We start from the raw sequence: 20,220 nt of genomic DNA on the forward strand, positions 1-20,220 counted from the left end.
AACTGGGCAAATGTTTTCAGCGAAGCAAACCTCCGAACTACAACTCCCAGCATGTCGCACACTAGACCAATGTTTATTGGCCGTCCTACTAGGTCTTGTGCAGTGTGACAGTTAGTATGGCCAATAGAGAGGAAGAATGTTCCCAGGATCCAATCCGGACGCTGTGAAGGCGGATCCTCTCTGGGTTCCGGCTCCGGCTCCTTCCCCCGCCCACCGAGGCGCCGCTGTCCCTGACCGAGCAGCGGGAGTGAAGTGGGTCGCGGCTGTGTAGAGGTGACGTGGGGGTTATGGGGGAGGCGAACGCGAGGCACGGGGCGCTTCGAGCCTGGCCCCTTCGCTCTTGCGAAGGCCTTGAAGGCTGATGTTTGGGAAGTTACTGTTTTGCGAGTCCCAAAGGCCTCCGGGTACCGTGTGTCCCTCCTCTGCGATCATGTCCCCAGTCCTCGGATGGCCCAGCCTTACTACCCTCCCTGCCTTACTGTTGGCCTTGGACCACTCTATGCCCCTCCCACACACCGTGTCTTTAGAGTCGCCCCTTGTACTCTTCCAGCTCCAGTCCCAACCTCATGGGCATCTCTGAACCCAACTCTCGTCCTTCAGCTTTCCCAGCTGACTCCTCCAGCTTTATCCTCCTTCCCCACTTAACTAGGCTCTTTGGACACTGCTGCAGCCTTTGTCCCCTCTCCCAGGCCACCTCAGATTCTTTGGCTTCTTTGATGATCCGTCTCTGAATCGCTATGTAGCTCCGGTGAGTGCTTCCTTAATTTTTCACACTCTGTCCCCGGTCCTTCCAAGTTACTCCCGGTACCCTTGACTCGAACCCAGATCTAGAACTTTAATCTTTCGGACCTTAGCTTGGTCTCTTCCTTCTAATCCAGGCTCTTGTCCTTCATCTTCTGTGATCACCAAGCCTCATCTTCTTGCCTTGTTCTTAGAACTCATCCCTCCTCTGCACTCTTGCTGGCGACTCTGTGCTGCTGAGCTCCGAGGAAGAAAACCCCACATGCACTAGGTCTCTTCTACCTCAGATCTTTGTAATGCAAGGTGACTTTGTGTTATTTCTGCACTGCCTTTTCAGTCAGGGAAGGACTCTCCATCTCTGTCAGCCTTGGTCCTGCTCATCTGTCTATTTTGCAAGTCATAGTTTAAATTTCACCTCTTCAGTGAAGCTCCCTCCCTGCCCTCTTCAGAGAGGTGCCTTCGCGTGTCCTAACTGCCGTAGCACCGTTTCACCCTCCAGCCCTGGTGGAATGGTTGAAAACCTCAGCTTTGGAGGAATGAACATGGCTTCAGTTTTGCCACCTACTGTGTGCTCTTAGGCACGTGACTTGATTTCTCAGAGTTACAGTTTCATCATTTCTAAAGTAAGTATGAGAAATGAATAGTTGAGCTAGATGTAGTGGCACATGCCTTCAACCCCAGCACTCGGGAGGCAGAGGTGCTGTAAAAATGAATTGAGATGGGTACATTGGACCGCTTAGCCCTAGGTCGAGTGCTCTGTAGGACCTTTATAAAATATTAGCTGTTACGGACTACTGTGTAATATGCCATATGCAGTGCTGGCCAGAAAGAATGGGTGTATGTACTGTCTGTTCCCTGGAACTTAACCTTGCATATTGTGTTCAGGCTTGGTTGGTAGTGTCTTTACCTACCGAGTCATTTTTTTTTTTCAGCTCAGTTTTTAAAATGTATTATATGTATGTGTGTGCACCAGAGTATGTGCACCACATGTGTGCAGGTGCCTGTGGAGACCAGAACCAGGCATTAGATCCTCTGGAGCAAGAGCTACAGGCAGGTGTGAGCTACCTGATGTGGGTACTAGGAACTGAATCTGAGTCCTCTGCAAGAGCAACAAGTGCTCTGAGCCACTGAGCCAGCTCTCCAGCCCCAACTCAGTCTTTTTGAAAAGTTTGTTTGTTTGTTTGTTTTAGTGTTTGAGACAGAGTCTCATTATGTAGCTCTGGCTGTTCCAGAACTCACTACGTAGATCCAGCAGTCCTTGAACACACAGAGATCTGCCTGCCTCTGCCTCCCAAGTGCCAGGATTAAATAAAGGCCTATGCCACTCTGCCTCGCTGACCTCCTACTCTTATATTTACCCAACATTCCGCGCCCTGGAGAGAGATTGGGTAAATTATATGGTCTCAGCAGTTTTACAAGAGAATACACAGTTGGGCATGCATAGGGACACTCAGGAGACAGAGGCAAGTGGATCTCTGTCAGTTCAAGGCTAGCCTGGTCTACATAAAGAGTTCTAGAGCAGCCACAGTTACATAGAGAAACCCTATTTAAAAATAATTAGTGGAGGCTACATTGCTTCTTGTATATTATTAGATCCTGAAGTCCTACGCAGAGCCAACAGGGGCAGTGATGAAAGTTTTCATTCATCTCATCTCTCATTCAGAAAATCAACTGAGCACCCAGCCTTGTGCTACAGAAAGCTACTACAATGACCTAGTCCCTTAAGTTGCTTAGAAAGAACTATTGAGAACAGATGTGTGAAAAAGTATACAAACAAGCACAACGTTCTGTTACAAAGGAGAAAGTGGGCGCAACTCAGGAGATTGCCGAGGAATCTTAGCAGTGGGTGGGATTAGACACAAAGCATGACAAGAATTTTGGATATACTCTGGCCTTCTGTACACTCCTAGTCAGGTCACTGTGGGCGGGTGGCATGTATACTTTTTGTGGCTGTATCAGATATGGATGTGTATGTGGTCTCTATGTCTGATGTCGGTATGTTGGTTATATGCGTGACATGAGTGGGCACGTGGTATGGATAGCTGATGTCAGTGTGTTTGGTCCTGTGTGTGGTGTGCTGGAATGTAACTATCGCTAAACATGACTCCAGCTGTGTGTTATTTAAGAGGTTAGCTGTGTGTGCAGGAATCTGTGAGAAGCTGGCACTGAAGCTCAAGCCCTGCTGTAGGTCTTGTTAACCTGTTGGAAGGTTACAGAAAGGTCTAGAGAGGAATGGGTTGGCAGAGCATAAGACTGTTAAGGCTGGGCCTTGTAAGTAACTACTTCTAGGTATTTATGTTCATCTCAGAGTCAGTGAGTAGATGGCTACTTACCAGGAAGAAGTTGAATTCATCTCTAAGAGGAAGCACCTTTACTTAACACATAAATTATAGTGTAGAGTGCCATTGTTTATGGGATTAACAAGTGACATTCAGATGGCCCAGAGTACATCTATTAGTGGTGGGTAGCCTTAACACTCTGTGTAAGTTTGTCATGGGAAAGTTAAGGAGTAAGTAAAGTTATTTGAGGTTTTTCCTGGGGGGAGGTATACACGGCTTCAACCAAAAAGCAAGATTCTGTGGGGTCTCACGGCCCGGCACAAGGAATAAAGGTTGTGTTCATTCTCAGGGTTCAGAGATGGGCAGTGAGAAGGAGCAGAGTCCCGAAGCTCACCTGCCCGAGGAAGGAGAAGGGGCTAAACCTTGGAGAGTGGATGGCTCAAAGGATTCTCAGATCACACCTCGGGAGGATCATGGGCAGGAGAGCCTGTTGGCGGGACTCCACAGAACGCATCCACCAAAGATAAGGCACAAAGTCACTGCCCAAGCCGGAGGCCCCGGAGATCCCATGCCTTTTTCAAGCCCAGAGACAGATGAGAAGCCTTTCATATGTGCTCAGTGTGGCAAAACCTTCAACAATACCTCCAACCTGAGAACGCACCAGCGGATCCACACTGGCGAGAAGCCCTACAAGTGTTCCGAGTGTGGCAAGAGTTTCTCCCGGAGCTCCAACCGCATCCGGCACGAGCGCATCCACCTGGAAGAGAAGCACTACCAATGCGCCAGGTGTCAGGAGAGCTTCCGGCGGCGCTCAGACCTCACCACGCACCAGCAAGATCACCTGGGCCAGCGGCCCTACCGCTGTGACATTTGTGGCAAGAGCTTCACTCAGAGCTCCACGCTGGCTGTACATCACCGGACCCACCTGGAGCCAGCCCCTTACATCTGCTGTGAGTGTGGGAAGAGCTTTAGCAACAGCTCCAGCTTTGGGGTGCACCACCGTACCCACACCGGTGAGAGGCCTTATGAGTGCACTGAGTGCGGGCGGACTTTCAGTGATATCTCCAACTTTGGTGCACACCAGAGAACGCACAGAGGGGAGAAGCCGTACAGGTGCACCCTGTGTGGGAAACACTTCTCCCGGAGCTCCAACCTCATCCGACACCAGAAAACACACTTGGGCGAGCAGGATGAGAAGGATTTTAGCTAAAGGGGAGGCCTGCTTGGGGAGTGAGGGAGAGCATAGAGCCCAGCTTGATGGGTGGAGGAGGCCTTTAGTACCTGCTGTGGCCTCCAAGACTACAAACCCTTCACTTTGCGGAACAGCTCCTTCTTGCCTTCGCAGTCAGGAAATCCTGAGAAGGGACTGAGTAAAAACCCTGCCTCTTCCCAGCAGTTTTTTTTTTTTTGCCTTGGAAATTCAGAGTGCTCACTCTTCGTTTCCTCAGCTGTGGGGGAAATGGGATGGGCTCAGGACATGCTCTTGTGACTGGGTCATCAGTCCCCAGGCTTTGGGGGTAGTGCCTCAGACGGTGTCATTGTCTACAGGTCCTCCAAAGTTGTCTAGCTTCACACACACACACACACACACACACACACACACACACACACACACACGGCAGTGGCCTGTGAATTCCTACCTGCTGTGCCTCATCCTGTGTCAGCCTCTAGAGCCTTAGGCTGGGGGGCATGGCCCTCCTGGTGACAGGCCTCTTCAGTCTGAGAAGGAAGCCTCAGGGATCCACAATCCAGAGACCCTCACCCTCCCATGCTTGTTACCTGGTTTTCTCACCCCGACTTGAGTCTGTCTCCTCAGTGGTCACCAGTAAAACACTTCAGTGAAAAGAACCTGTGTACTTATTTGGGGATGTGGGGCACCGGGGAGATTAGACCAGGGCCGCCATTCTGCAAAGGCGTGGAGTTGAATTCTGAGAAGGTGGTGGTTCCTCTGAGATGTGAAGGACAGCGGGCCGAGCCTCTGGAGCCTTTGAAGAGGAGGGGGAGGGAAATGGTCAAATGAATGAACATCCACACGGTAGGCTGCTGGCTGCTGGGTGTACACGCCATTCTTTATCTCATTCGGTTGCCACAGAAACCCTCCAGGGCAAAAGATGAAACAGTCGAAAGGAAGGTTAAGTAGTGGGCATGTGGTGGGACCAGTGTAGACCTGGCTTCTTCAGCTCATCTGGATGCTTTCTCATATACTTTGTTGGCCTCTGAAGGAAGCTGGCCTAGAGGTGGGTGCCAGTGTGGCCTCTGATAACAGCCGTGACCTCTTTGCTCTTGGAAGTCACACCACAATTAGAACCTTTCAAACTGGAGACTATGAATTGAACCCTCTTGTGACTAGGGGAAATGGCAGTGACAGGGAGTAGGGGATTGGGGATAGGGTGATATAAAAATTTTTAAAACCGGATGATAACGTTTCCTTAAAAGCAGTAGATTCGTCCCTAGGGCTCGGACAGTAAGCTTTCCTGTCCTCATTTAGGCCCGGCTTCACAGGTCAGTTTCTCACTTGGAAATTTAGCGTTCACCCAGCTTTCCTTTCTTACCTCTTCCGTCAACCTGGGGTCCTGCCTCCCTGTGTAAGGAGTGCTCTTCAGTTGTGCCCAGTTACCAGAATGTTATTCTGGTACCAGAGTTAACAAGGGTATGGCCTGTGACTTGACCCTGCCACTCAGCCTGAGTAGGATACGCCAGGAACTTGATATGTGTGAATTCTCGCAGGTACCTTGAGAGGTAAAAGTGGATCCACACTTCACAGACATGGAAACAGGCTGCCAGAGACAGTGGCTTGTCCAAGATCACGGAGGCCATTGATGCCATGACTGCAAATGGAATCTACTGCCCAGTGCTCAGGAATTTGATTTAAACTATAGAAGACTGGGATGGCAAGATGGTTCGGTGGATAAAGGGGCTTGCTGCCAAGCCTGACGGCCTGAGTTTGATCCCTAGGACCCACATGTTGGAAGGAGAGAGATGATTCCCATAAGTTGCCCTCTGATCTCATGCATACTATGGCACATGTTGACACTCATATAATAAGGAAATGTAACATAATAAATGGAAACTGTAGGAGACTGCTCAAATGACTCCCTTGCGTATGGAGAGTGTTTTACAGTTTGCAAAGCACTTGTATACATCTCTTCCTTCCCTCCTCTCTTTCCTCTCCTTTTTTCCTTTTTCTTTTCCCTCCCATTTCTTTTCTTGAATTGTGTGACCAGGCTTAACTTTACCTTAAGACTTGTAGCCCAGCATATGCTACACATTTAATCCCAGCATTTGAGAGGCAGAGTCAGGTAGATCTCTTTGGGTTCAAGACCAGCCTGATCTATATATCAAGTTCCAGGACAACCAGGGATACATGGAGTGATCCTGTCTCAAGAAACAGAATGTACACGCCTGGCAACTGAGCAAAAACCTTAGGCATGTAATTCAGCATAAATTAAATACCAGTTGGCCATTGAGGACAATCATAAGCATGTTGCTGTAGTGCCTGAAAGCCTGAAGGACTGAAATGAACACCAGGGGCGCAAGAGACCGTGAACTCCTAAAACCTCATATGATAGACATGAGATCTAGAGCACGCGGGAGGCCAAGGCAGGTGAGTCTTTTGATTTGAGGCCCTCTGGTCTACATAGTGAGTTCAAGAACAGCCAGAGATATGTAGAGATATCTTGTCTCAAAAACAAACAAACAAACAACATCAAAACCCCAGTGACATCTCCCTCTAAATCATCGGAAGACACCCCTCTCCCGGAATGGAGTGGGCTGGCTATTAAAGACATGTCCCAGTATGAGTGGAATTGACTAAAAGTCAGAAAAATGATGCAGGAAGAATTTGAGGGCATCAGTAGAGAGAAGTGTTAAGGAACCAAACAAACATTCTGAAATGGGAAATTATAATAACGGAAATTTCTCTAAAGGGTTTTAATAACTGACCTGAGCAAGGAAAGACTCTGCATAGGCCAGAGGGATGGCTTGGTGCACACGCCTGGCACCTGAGCTACATCTCCAGCTCCACAGTAAAAGGAGCAAACTGAATCTGAAAGCTCTCCTCTGCAGCTGGGGAGCTGGCTCCCTGGCTAAGAGAACTTACTGTCCTTGCAAAGATCTGGGTGTGGCTCCCAGCACCTACAGCAGGTGGCTCCCAGCCACCTGTAGTCCAGCTCCAGGGAATTTCAGAAGACCCTGGCCTCTATAAGCACCTGCACATAAGATAGCTAGGGCTACATAGTAAGACCCTGTCTCAAAATTACAAAACAAAACACAACCAGAACAAAAGAAAGCTGTCCTTTTACAGATATGTGCTATATCCCCAATTAAAAAATAAAATAAAATAAAATGAGATTTTAAAAATACTTTGGTTTTGGAAAAATTATTTTTTATTATCATATGTGTGCATGATGTGCATGTAGGGGGTGGGTGCGTGTGCCAGAGTGTGCATGCGCATGCAGAAGCTAGAAGGAAGCGCTATCGTCACTTCTCTCCTTCCTCCTTTACTTTGGTCCTGGGGAACCAACTCAGGGTGCCAGGCTTCCGAGGTGAGTGCCTTTCCCCAACTGAGCATCTTGTCAGCCCAAATAATAGCAAAAGAAAAAAGAATCTGGAAACTCAGAGTCAAGTGTGTCGTTTGAAATTGTCAGACCAGAGAAACAAAACTTCAAGAACAGGTATCTTTCACCCCAGCTCTCGGGAGGTCAGAAGCAAGGAGTTACCAGAAGTTGTAGGTCAGCCTGGGCTATCTATTGAGTTTCAGGCTAGCCTGGGCTATCTAGTGAAACTTTGTCTCAAGAAAAATAAAAATGAATAAAGGTGCTATAATCCTAAGGGAGTTACGGGACACCATCAAGTAGACTGATGCATTGTGGGAGTCTCATTAAGAGAAAAGTGAAGGCGGAAGAGACAGCATATTTCAAGAAATAATTACTGAAAACTTTCTAACTCTGAGGGTAGAAATGAATAACCATGCCCGAGAGGCCAGGGAATTCCAGCCCATGCTATGAGATATTATAGTCCAAATACCATTAAAAAAAAAACAGAGAGAAAAACAAGTTGTTACACACAAGGGATTTCCCAAAATATTATGAAGAAATTTCTCCGCAGAAACCTAATTGGAAGGAAAATAGTGCAATGACATACTGAAAATGCTGAAAGAAAAGAGAAAAAAATACAGCCAAAGTATTACGTCTGTCAAAAGCGTCCTTCAGAAAGCGGAGGAGGAAGGCTGACTTTCCAAGATAAAAGCCAAGGGACATCAGTCCTAGACCTGATGTACAAGACCCGCTTCCTGCTTTGATGATCCACGCCTGCCTGCAGTCCCAACAACTCAGTGGGCCTCAGGAAAGGCAAGCCTGGGCTACAGAGAGAGACCCCGTCCTAAACAACAGCAGCAGGCCATGGTAGCACACACCCTTTAAATCCAGCACAAGCAGGAATCTCTGAGGTCAAGGCCAGCAAGGGCTGCTACAGAAGGAGATGCTGACTCAAAAACAAAACAAAACAAAAACAAGAAAAAGAGAAGAAAGCTAAAGGGAGTTCTTGAGTTCAAACAGGGATAGTCAAGTTGAAACAGACAATACACAGCAGCAATGCAAAGCATAGGAAAGGGGTTGGAGGGTTAGCTTAGCGGTACTCAAAAACCCTAGGTCCAGTAGTCAGCACTGAAGTGAATGAATGAATGAATGAATGAATGAATGAAACAATCATTCAAGGGCTGGAGAGATGGCTCAGCAGTTAAGAGCACTGCCTGCTCTTCCAAAGATCCTGAGTTTCACAATCCCCAGCTACCACACGGTGGCTTACAACCATTATAATGGGATCAGATGCCCTCTTCTGGTGAGTCTGAAGACAGCTACAGTGTACTCATATAAAATAAAATAAATCTTAAAAAAAAAAAAAAACCACAAACCAGAAAGCATACAAAATATAAATAGCACTGGTGAGTCCAAATATGGACATATCTAGCCACATGGTGGTATATAAATTCCTCAGTTTCTTTTACAGGGCCTCTCACTTGCTAAGAAAGCACTTCATTGGCTCCATAAACTATTAATTCTGGTATAGAATTAATTAAGTTTTTTGAGGCAGCATTTCATATAGTCCAGGGTGGCCTCAAACCAGGTAGCCAAAAATGACCTTAAACTTCTGATCCTCCTGCCTCCACATCCTGAGTGCTGGAATGACTGGTATGTGGGGGATTTTGTGCATTGGAAGGCTCCATACAGCTGTGAGTTTAACCTCTGGGGACTTGACTCAGTTATTACATTAAATACTGGGGGATATTGGTTGGCATTTTTGATGAGGAGAGTGAAAAGGAACCCTTTTAAAATATACCAGAACTTCCCAAGAAGTCTCGACACACAGGAGGCAAAGGCAGGGGGAGCTCTGTGAGTTCAAGGCCAGCCTTATTAGGAGGGAAGAAATAAAACCTTGTATTTGCAGATGGCAGTGTCGTGTTTATAGAAAGTCAGAAAGACTGCAGAGTTTGCTCAGTGGTTAAGAACACCAACTCTGTTCTTCTAGGGAACTGGGGGTTCAGTTTCCGAGCAGAACCACCTTCTGGCTTCCAAAGGCACAGACACAAACATAATGCATAGACATACATTCAGGGAAAAACAACTTGTACAAATAAAAGTTTATATATATATATATATATATATATATATATATATATATATATATATATATAATGATACAAAATGAGCATAGCAATCAGTCACTAAATACCACCATTGACCCTCATGACCTGAGTTCCATCCCTGGAACCCACATGGTGGGAGAAAAGAACTGACTCCGCAAGTTGTCTTCTGACATCCACATGTCACAGCCCATGGCACGTGTGTGTGCACCCACACAAACACACATACTAAACAAATATGAAAATCTAATACCTGTGGTGATTTGAATAAGAATGGTCCCTATAGGCTGATACATTCGAATGTTAGTCAGCAGAGAATGACACTATTTGAAAAGATTTATAGGATTGGGAGGTGTGGCCTCATTGGAGGAAGTATGTCACTGGGGGTGGGCTTTGAGGTTTCAGAAGACTATGCCAGGCCCATAGTCTCTCTCCATCTTTTTGCCTGCAAGTTAGGATTTAGCACTCTCAGCTATGTCGTCAGGACCATGTCTGACTGTGAAATGCTTTCTTTTGTAAGAGTTGCCCTGGTCATGGTGTCTCTTCCCGGCAATAGAACCCTGACTAAGACAACACCAGTTACATTAACATCCCTAAAAATGGAAATAGGCGAAAAAATAACAATGTGTGGCACAGGTCTACATGAGAAAAGTTACAAAAGTGCTGAAGGAAAATGGAACACAGAGAGTGGGCACTTTGGACAGGAAGCCTCAGAATTGATAAGATGTCAGCTCTTTCCAACTTTTTCTATATACCCCAATAGAATCCTAATGAAAAGCCTAGCAAGTTATTTTTCAGATATTACAAACTGGTTTAATGAAGAGAGGTGGAAGGTAATACAGTTGACACAATACTAAAGAAGAAAAGACACTGAGTTCAAGGCTTTCCTTAAAGTGCAGTAATGAAGACAGTGGACACACATAGTTCAGTGAACCAGAACAAAGAGCCCCTAATGCACTCTCTAATTGATCTTTGACAAGTTGAATCAATACAAAGGAGGCAAGAGAATCTGTCCAAGGACAGTGCTGGGCCCAAGCCAACATGAAAGAGAAGCAACACCCCAGGCTTCTCATGAACATCAACTTCAATGACTAAGACCTAAGGGAAAACTACAAAGTAACATAAAACTGCCAGGAGCTGCGAGAGGCCAAGTGGAAAGAGTGCGCATTGCTCTTGCAGAGGACTCAAGTTTGGTTCCTCGCACCCACAAGAAGCTCACAAGTATCTTTTTACTCCAGCTCCAGGGCTCTAATGCCCTCTTCTGGCCTCTGTGAACAATGTGAGGACACATACACACACTCTCTCTCTCTCTCTCTCTCTCAAACACACACACTCTCCTCTCTCTCTCTCTCTCTCTCTCTCTCTCTCTCTCTCTCTCTCTCTCTCTCTCTCTCTCAAACACACACACACACACACACACACACCACTAGTATAAGACTGCCTTTGAGGAAGCTTAAATAACCCTGGGTGTGATGATGACTTTTCAAGGCCCAACTCCAAGGCATGATCCAGGGAACAATTGATAAGCTGGGCTTTGTGAACATGAAAAGGTTCTGTTCTGCTGGGCAGTGGTGGCGCACACCTTTAATCCCAGCACTTGGGAGGCAGAGGCAGGTGGATTTCTGAGTTCGAGGCCAGCCTGGTCCACAGAGTGAGTTCCAGGACAGCCAGGGCTACACAGGGAAACCCTTTCTCAAAAAACAAACAAACAAGCTGGGCGTGGTGGCGCACGCCTTTAATCCCAGCACTCGGGAGGCAGAGGCAGGCGGATTTCTGAGTTCGAGGCCAGCCTGGTCTACAAAGTGAGTTCCAGGACAGCCAGGGCTATACAGAGAAACCCTGTCTCGAAAAACCAAAACAAAAACAAAAACAAAAACAAAAACAAAAAAACCCAAATAAACAAACAAACAAGTTCTGTTCTGTGAGAAGTAAGAACACCCACAGACTGGAAAATATTTGCAAAAGACACAAAGGACATAGAATAAAAAGAAGGCAGCTGCCTTTAATTCTAGCATTTAGGAGGCAGAGGCAGGAGGATTTCTGAGTTCGAGGCCAGCCTGATCAACAGAGTGAGTTCCAAAACAGCCAAGGCTACACAGAAAAACACTATCTCAGAGAGTCAAAAATAAGAAAACATGATTTTTGGGGTGGTTTGAAAGAAAATGGTTCTCAAAGGCCCACAGGAAGTGGCACTATTAAGAGGTGTGGCTTTGTTGGAGGAAGCAGATGATTGGAGGGTGGGCTTTGAGGTTTCAGAAGTTTAAGCCAGATCTCTTCCTGTTGCCTGTGGATCAAGATGTAGAACTCTCAGATGGAACACAGGGCCCCCAATGGAGGAGCTAGAGAAGCCACCCAAGGAGCTGAAGGGGTCTGCAACCCTATAGGTGGAACAACAATATGAACTAACAAGTACCCCCCAGAGCTTGTGTCTCTAGCTGCATATATAGCAGAAGATGACCTAGTCAGCCATCATTGGGAAGAGAGGCCCCTTGGTATTGCAAACATTATATGCCCCAGTACAGGGGAACACCAGGGCCAAGAAGTAGGAGTGGGTGGGTAGGGGAGCAGGGCGGGGAGGAGGATATAGGGAACTTTCGGGATAGCATTTGAAATGTAAATAAAGAAAATATCTAATAAAACAAAAAGATGTAGAACTTTCAACTCCTTCTCTAACACTATGTCTGCCTGGACGCTGCCATGGTTCCTGCCAAGATGATAATAGACCAAATCTCTGAAACTATAAGCCAGCTCCAATGAAATGCTTTTTGTTGCGGTCATGATGTCTTTTCATAGCAATAAAGCCCTAACTAAGACTTTTTTAGAAAAAGATTTATTTACTTATTTTATGTATGTGAGTACACTGTCACTGTCTTCAGACACACCAAAAGAGGGCATAAGATCCCATTTCAGATGGTTGTGTGACACCATGTGGTTGCTGGGAATTGAACTTGGGATCTATGGCAGAGCAGTCAGTGCTCTTAACCACTGAGCCATCTCTCCAGCCCAACTAAGGCAATTTTAAAGAAGATTTATTTATTTTGCTTTGTGTAAGTGCATTACATCATGCCCAGTGCCTAAGAAGACCGGAAGAGAGTGTCCTGTGGAACTGATCTTGAGCCACAAGTGCTACAAGAGCCACAAGTGCTCTTAAGCACTGAGCCATCTTCCCAGCCCTGAGCATGACTTGTTTTTAAATGAATGAAAGATCTGAAAAGACATTTTGGTAAAGATATAGAGGTGTCAAACAAACATGAAAAGACATTCCACACATGGTGTTGGGAAATTACACATAAAACAATAGTGTGATACCACTCTGTCTATTTAAAAGTCCCAACCCTGGAACTCTGACTTCAACACTGGTGGGGATGCGGAACGACAAGTAGATATGCCAAGTGGATGGTCTCATCGGGAGTTTAGCAGTTTCTTAAAAACTAATGTACTTTTAGTATGTAATCCAGATATCACTTACTCCTTGTTGCTTACTCAAAGGAGCTGGAGATTTATATCCAACTGGATACAACATTTGTATCCATTTGTAACATCTCTGTTCATAATTTACCGAGTTGGAGCAAGCAAGATGCCCTTCAGTATGCGAATAAACTGTGGTGCATACACATATACTGCACACACATACTGCATACACAATGCAGTAGCGTTCAACACTTAAAAAGGAGCCTTTTAAGCCACCAAGACACGGAGGGGTGTTAAAGGTACATACTAAGTTTTAGGAAGCCATCTTTAAAACCCATATGTATAATATCAACTGTATGATATGCTGGAAAGGGCTAAGTTATGAGACAAGAAAGGTTAGTGTTTGCTAGGGGTTAAGATGGAGGAATGGATGCATAGATGAAGCACAGAGGACTTTCAGAGCAGTGAAAATACTACATATTATACATTAATAGTTACACAGATACTAATACCAGTCACACATGTATCTCAACCCAGTCTGGAAGAGTGAACCCTGTGATAAACTGTGAACTTATAATATGTCAGTATAGGTTCATTAATTGTAACAAGTATTATGATACATAGTTAAATAAGTACTGGCGAAGGAGATATACAGAATATATCTAAATCAGTTACTATCCTATTGGTGTAGTGAAACACCATGGTCAATGCAACTTACAAAAGAAAGGGTTTATTTGTTTTATGTCAGAAGCCATCGAGGACAGGATGGCAAGCAATTGAGGTTTCTGGACATGGCCCACTCTTTTGCATAGCTGCAATGGATGTGCTCAGAGATGCAGGGTCCTCAGAGACCCAGCAAGAATGCCTCTTGCTGCTGCTATGCCTTTCCTGTCGGTGTTACAGAGCCTAATGATTCCTGGGCATCAGCCCACCCTATTGGGCAGATCTTGTACAGAATTGATATGAAGACGTACTTTCATGTAGTAATGCTGTGTAGACAAATTGATGATTTCATAATTTCTGATCATGACTTCCTAGAACTCCTACACCGATACAAGTAATCTCAAGCCCTCTGTAGAATAAATGCCGCAAAAAGAGCTCTGTGAAACTTAATGTGTCACGGGCTAATTGCACTAGGAAAAGAAAGGCTTGGAACAAATTTATGATCAAGAAAACATTCCTTTTAGGTTAGGAATGAGGCCACTATCTGGCAACTAAAGGTCATAAACTGGGAATGGGCAATTTATTGTAGGTACAAGGACAGAAAATAAAATATTAACTGGTTTATTTATATAAGACTTCAAAATAATAAGACACAGGCAGCTGATCTGTCTCTTGACTAAACCATTCTAACTTGTGACATAAAAACTATTGCTCTAAACTCATAATGAACTTGTAGAGTCATAAAATACATAATGAGGACTGGAGAGATGGCTCAGCAGTTAAGAGCACTGAGTCCTGAGTTCAATTCCCAGCATCCACATGGTGGCTCACAATCATCTGTAATGGGATCTGATGCCCTCTTCTGGTGTGTCTGAAGACAGCTCCAACGTACTCATATACATAAAATAAATAAGTAATTCTTTAAAAAACAAACAAAACCCAACCACTACAGCTATGAGAAATATAGCAAGCGGCCACTTAAATACATTACCTACTTTTAAAATTTTGCTTTACATCCTGATCACTGTCTCCCTTCCTGGTCCCCCCTCATATGGACCCTCTCCCCACCCCCTTTCCCTCCTCTGAGAGAGTGGAGCCCCCCGCCCCATATCTTCCCACCCTGGCACATTAAGTCGCAGCAGAGCTAGGCGCATCCTCTCCCATTGAGGCCAGCATTACCTATTTTTAAAGTAGTTTTTAAAGGTATTTTTCTCTTATATGTATGCTTTGCTTGCTTTGTGTCTGTGTACCAGATGTATGATTGGTGCCCATAGAAGCCAGAAGAGGGTGTTGGATTCTCTGAATTAGAATTACAGTTATCTGTGAGTCGCCATGTGAGTGCTGGGAATTGAACCCAGGTCCTCTGTAAGAACAAGTGCTCTAAACCACTGAGCCATCTCTCTAGTCTCACATTACCTCTTTTTATTTGTTGCAGTGCTAGGGAGCACAGCCAGGGTTTGGGATTTGTGTATGCTCACCAAGACTGACATCACTAGTCACATCTCCAGACCTGAATTATCAAGATTTTATTAAATGTACCTATTTACTTTTTTTTTGTTTGTTTACATATATATGTCTCTGCATGTGCCCATGTGCAGGTGTATGTGTGTATGAGTGTATGAGTGCAGGTACCCACGAAGGCCAAGAGAGGGCGTGAGACTCCCTGGAGCTGGAATTACAGTGTGTGTGAGCCATCCAACCTGAGTGCTAGGAACTGAGCTCCAGTCCTCCAGAAGAGCAAGTGCATCTAACCACTGAGCTATCCCTCCTGCTCAAAGTTTACAAACAGATGAACTAAATTCAGGAACTCTCACCAGGAGGTAGTTGCACTCACCTTCAACCCCAGCACTTGGGCTTAGGAGGCAGAGGCAGGCAGTTCTCTGTGAGTTCAAGGCCAGCTTGGTCTATAAAGGGAGTTCCAGGAACTCTATAGAGGCCAACCCTAAAGGTAGCAAGTCCCGTGACAAAAGCCCCACTGACAACTTCTGGTACACTGACTGAATTTACTGATCTGGTGACCTGAAGCCATGGCTTGGTTTTGTTATGTCTCTCTGGGACAAGATCTCATACAGCCAAGGCTGACATTGAACCCCTGGTGCTCCTGCTAAGGACATAGTTCTAACAATAACACAGGAAGCTGGGGGGTGGGGCTTACGCTGGTTGGAGGTTTGTAACTGATACTTAAGTTATAATGTTACCTCGATATACTGCATCTTTATCAAGAAAGTGAAGCCGGGCGTGGTGGCGCACGCCTTTAATCCCAGCACTCGGGAGGCAGAGGCAGGCGGATTTCTGAGTTCGAGGCCAGCCTGGTCTACAAAGTGAGTGCCAGGACAGCCAGGGCTACACAGAGAAACCCTGTCTCGAAAAACCAAAAAAAAAAAAAAAAAAAAAAAGAAAGTGAACTTTGAAACAGTCTCCTGTGTCCATGGGCTTGTATTTAATATTGTTGATCTGGGGCTCTGTATCAAAGTTTGAAATGTTTGGGGCCACCAAGCTGACTCCACGAGGAAAAGCGCTTACTACACAATCCTGATGACGTGAGTTTGCCCCCCGGAACCCACAAAGTGGAAGGACAGAAGTGACTTGTGAAAGCTGTCTGCTAACATCCTCCCTTCTCCCCTGTTCTCCCTCTCCAACATACACACTAAAGAAGTAGATTTGGAAACATTTTAGAAGGGAGTGTCTACAGTAAACATTTTAAGTTTACTCATATAAAAGAAGTAGTTGTACTCTCAAGGTTAAGTATGCCCGTGAACATGTTAAATGTAGCCACAAACGCAATAAAAATTCCATTCCAGGGCTGGGAGATGGCTCGGTGAGTCAGGAGCTTCTGCACAGGTGAGCACTTCAGTTCGAACGTCCAGAACCCACATAAAGCAGGGTGTGGCAGTATACATCTGCAATCCCAGTCAGTGCCCCTTGGATGAGGTATGTGCTGGGGTGGGGGTCGGGGCTCCAGGGCCAGCCAATCTGATGCACTCAGAGGCTGTCAACAACCAAGGCTGTTCCCTGACCTACACACACACACACACACACACACACACACACACACACACGAGCCCAGGGTAAACGCATGCCCCAAACCCCCATAATTTCTGATTACCAAAATAGGGGGAAAATGACTTAAAGGCTGATCAATCCCAAAGGAGAGCAGGACAGGCAGGCATAAATGGTTTTCCAAATAAAAATAAAAATGTAGTAAACTTATCAGTTAGAAAACAAAGAGTTTTCAGGTCAGCTAAGGAAATATGTGCCCAGGCTGATTTATCAACTCTCAAGGGTTCCACCTCGTCCCAACAGCGCCACCTAGGGGACCAAACTTGAACATATGGACTTTGGGGAACTGTCAAATCCAAACTGAAGCTAATCAGAGGCAGTCGGATCTATGAGTTCAAGGCCAGCCTGGTCTACAAAGAAAATTTCAGGACAGTCAGGGCTACACAGAGAAATTCTGTCTTGGGAGAGGGTTGGTGGTGGGAGGGAATCCAAGCTGCACATAGAGAGGTTGAAATTGAAAAGATTTACAAAGATATGCCAAGTCATCACCAGTCAAAAGGAGTCTAGTGCACAGCTTTGTTAAGACTAGAAAAGAGGTGCTAAAGAAAAAGAAGTGCTATATTCAAAGGGCCACAGGGGGCTGGAGAGATGGCTCTGTGGCCAAGAGAGGCTGGGCTCTTGGAGAAGACATAGGTGGGTCCCCAGCATCCATGCGGACAGCTCACAGTAATTCCTGCTCCAAGGCATCTGACACCTTCTTCTGGCCTCCATAAGCACCTCCACATACAGGTCCAGGCACACACATGGACATGTAAAAATAATAAAGATGATTTTTTAAAGGGTTACATTTAAAAATTCTAAGCCATCAGAAATATGTAATTCCAGAATAATAAGCAACACCAACAAAGCCTTTTTGGAGTGTTTTATTTTATTTATGTGTATGTATATAAGGAGGACAACTTGTAGAATTTATTTCTCTGCTTTCACCATGAGGGTTTCAGGGCTCAAACTCAGGTGGAAAGGATTGCAGCAAGCACATAGTCACTGAGCCATAAACTGCCTTAAGAGGTCGAAGAACACAGCCAAAGGCGTGTTATCCCAGCACTTCGGAGCCTGAATCAGGAGGGTAGCCTGGGCTGTAGAGTGAGACACAAAATGAAATAAACAGGCAGGCGAGATTGCTCAGTGGGTTAAGGCCCTGGCAGCCAAGGCTAACACTGGGACCCATATGCTGATAGGAGAGAAGCGACTGTTGCAAGTTTTCCTCTGATTTCCACATGCATGCTGTGGAATACATACAGCATGCATGTGCACACACTGAATAAATACACAAAAATGTAAAGATGTGACTGGAGGGATGGCTCAGCAGTTAAGAGCACTGACTGCCCTTCCACAGGTCCTGAGTTCAATTCCTAGCAACCACATGGTGGCTCACAACCATCTGATGCCCTCTTCTGGTGTGTCTGAAAACATCTACAGTGTACTCACATTAAATAAATAAATAAATAAATCTTTTTTTAAAAGATGTAGTTATTATTATACATAAGTACACTGTAGCTGTCTTCAGATGCACCAGAAGAGGGCATCAGATCTCATTACAGATGGTTGTGCACCACCATGTGGTTGCTGAGAATTGAACTCAGGACCTTCAGAAGAGCAGTCAGTGCTCTTACCCAATGAGCCATCTTGCCAGCCCAATAAAGCTTTTTGTTTTAAAAAAAAAATGTAAAGATTAAAGCACAAAACAAGCATCCAGTAATTGTAATACACGTTTTTTGTTTTTTGTTTTTTTACAAGCTAGATGAGCTTGCAAACTTTAGGTGATTGCAGAAGGGTGTAATTTGAGTTCAGCAGGAAGATATGGAGTAGAAGTCCCATGTTGTCATGGTGACTTTAAAAAGGGCTCCCTGCTAGCCGGGCGTGGTGGCGCACGCCTTTAATCCCAGCACTCGGGAGGCAGAGGCAGAGGCAGAGGCAGGCAGATTTCTGAGTTCGAGGCCAGCCTGGTCTACAAAGTGAGTTCTAGGACAGCTAGGGCCATACAGAGAAACCCTGTCTCAAAAAAAAAAAAAAAAAAAAAAAAAAAGGCTCCCTGTATCTACTGTGACTCAGATAGAAACATCCTGGAGGACTCAGGTCCTGTCCCAGGTGTCAAATTTCGGACTGTTAGCGATATGGTGTGAATAAATTACCTACCCATCAGCCTCAGTGTAAGATGTCAAACTCAGCTTTCCTGCGAGGGACACGATATCACAGCCAGGAAGTGATGATCTGGTCACCTCATCTTGGCCGCCTGAGAACGGAACTCTAGCGTGGCTGTGAATTGCTGACCCAGTAATGTGAGCTCCTTAGAGATGCTAGAACTTTTTCCCTGCTGACTAATGGGTTTTTTCAAACCCAAACATTTAGGACTAAATACAGAGTTTCTGGCTCTACCGCCCACGTGCACCTGATCGTGAAGAGTGAGCCTGGTTAGTCCCTGGATGAGAGAATTAATATAGAGCTGATAGGGATTATACAGCTTAGGTTAACAATTTTGTGTTTAAAATAATATTGTGTGTATTTCTTTCATAGTTCAAGTAAGATTTTAAAATAATATAGCATATTACAGAATTTGATAGGTCAGCATAATTGGGTTAAGACTCGTGAGCTATAAGAAAAAATTATTAAGTTCATAAAACAGTATTGTAATATTTGACAACTAGACCTGATGAGTTTATGTTTCCTTTTTTTTTCCCCTTCTCTCTCTCAAGACAAGGTTTCTTTCTTTCTTTCTTTCTTTCTTTCTTTCTTTCTTTCTTTCTTTCTTTCTTTCTTTCTTTCTTTCTTTTGTGTTTTTTTCGAGACAGGGTTTCTCTGTGTAGCCCTGGCTGTCCTGGAACTCACTTTGTAGACCAGGCTGGCCTCGAACTCAGAAATCCGCCTGCCTCTGCCTCCCGAGTGCTGGGATTAAAGGCGCGCGCCACCATGCCCGGCTTGACAAGATTTCTTTGTGTAGCCGTGGCTGTTCTGAAATTCATTCAGTAGACCATGCTGGCCTTGAACTCAGATATCTGCCTGCCTCTGCCTCCTGAGTGCTGGGTCTAAAGGTATGTGCCTGGTGAGTTTACATTTCTACATTTACAAATTCTTGGTAAAGTACTTGGGCAGGACTTGTTTACTGGGGGAAGGAACTGGATTGGCCAGGAATACAAAAGCATAAACAAAAGGAGAGCATGAAGTGTACAAATTCAGTTCAAAATTGTAAATATGTCACATTTGTAAGTTTATAAGTGAGGTTATTTAACAAAGTTTAGCTTCTTCTGTGTTACTTGAACAATGATACAAGATCTCCTTAAGCCTGGTAATTATACCAATATACTTATAGTTATAACCATGTACGTTTGGGGGTTGTTTTTGTTTTATGAGTCAGGGTCTTGCTATATAGTTCAGCCTAGTCTCGAACTTGTGATCTTCCTGCCTCAGTCTCTAAGTGTTGTATTTACC

General features: G+C 45.1%; 1 protein-coding gene across 7 annotated transcripts; it reads left to right on the forward strand.

Annotated features, from left to right (window-relative positions):
• The first annotated feature begins 213 nt into the window (after positions 1-213).
• Positions 214-4,868, forward strand: Znf691 (zinc finger protein 691). Of its 7 annotated transcripts, XM_085839026.1 has the most exons (4): positions 220-273; positions 650-748; positions 1,241-1,364; positions 3,370-4,868. In XM_085839026.1, the coding sequence occupies exon 4, from the start codon at positions 3,379-3,381 to the stop codon at positions 4,228-4,230; it is 852 nt and encodes a 283-aa protein (XP_085695152.1). In that variant the 5' UTR covers positions 220-273; positions 650-748; positions 1,241-1,364; positions 3,370-3,378; the 3' UTR covers positions 4,231-4,868. The 7 variants fall into 7 exon arrangements, with proteins under 7 accessions (XP_021015695.1, XP_085695152.1, XP_085695150.1 ...); XM_085839024.1 differs by having other exon boundaries at positions 225-748; positions 936-1,364; XM_085839025.1 differs by having other exon boundaries at positions 225-748; positions 1,079-1,364.
• The last annotated feature ends 15,352 nt before the right edge of the window (positions 4,869-20,220 follow it).

This window comes from Mus caroli, unplaced genomic scaffold (genome assembly GCF_978045245.1).
Source record: "Mus caroli unplaced genomic scaffold, Mus_caroli_1 scaffold_6, whole genome shotgun sequence".
In the NCBI taxonomy this organism is placed as follows: Eukaryota; Metazoa; Chordata; class Mammalia; order Rodentia; family Muridae; genus Mus; species Mus caroli.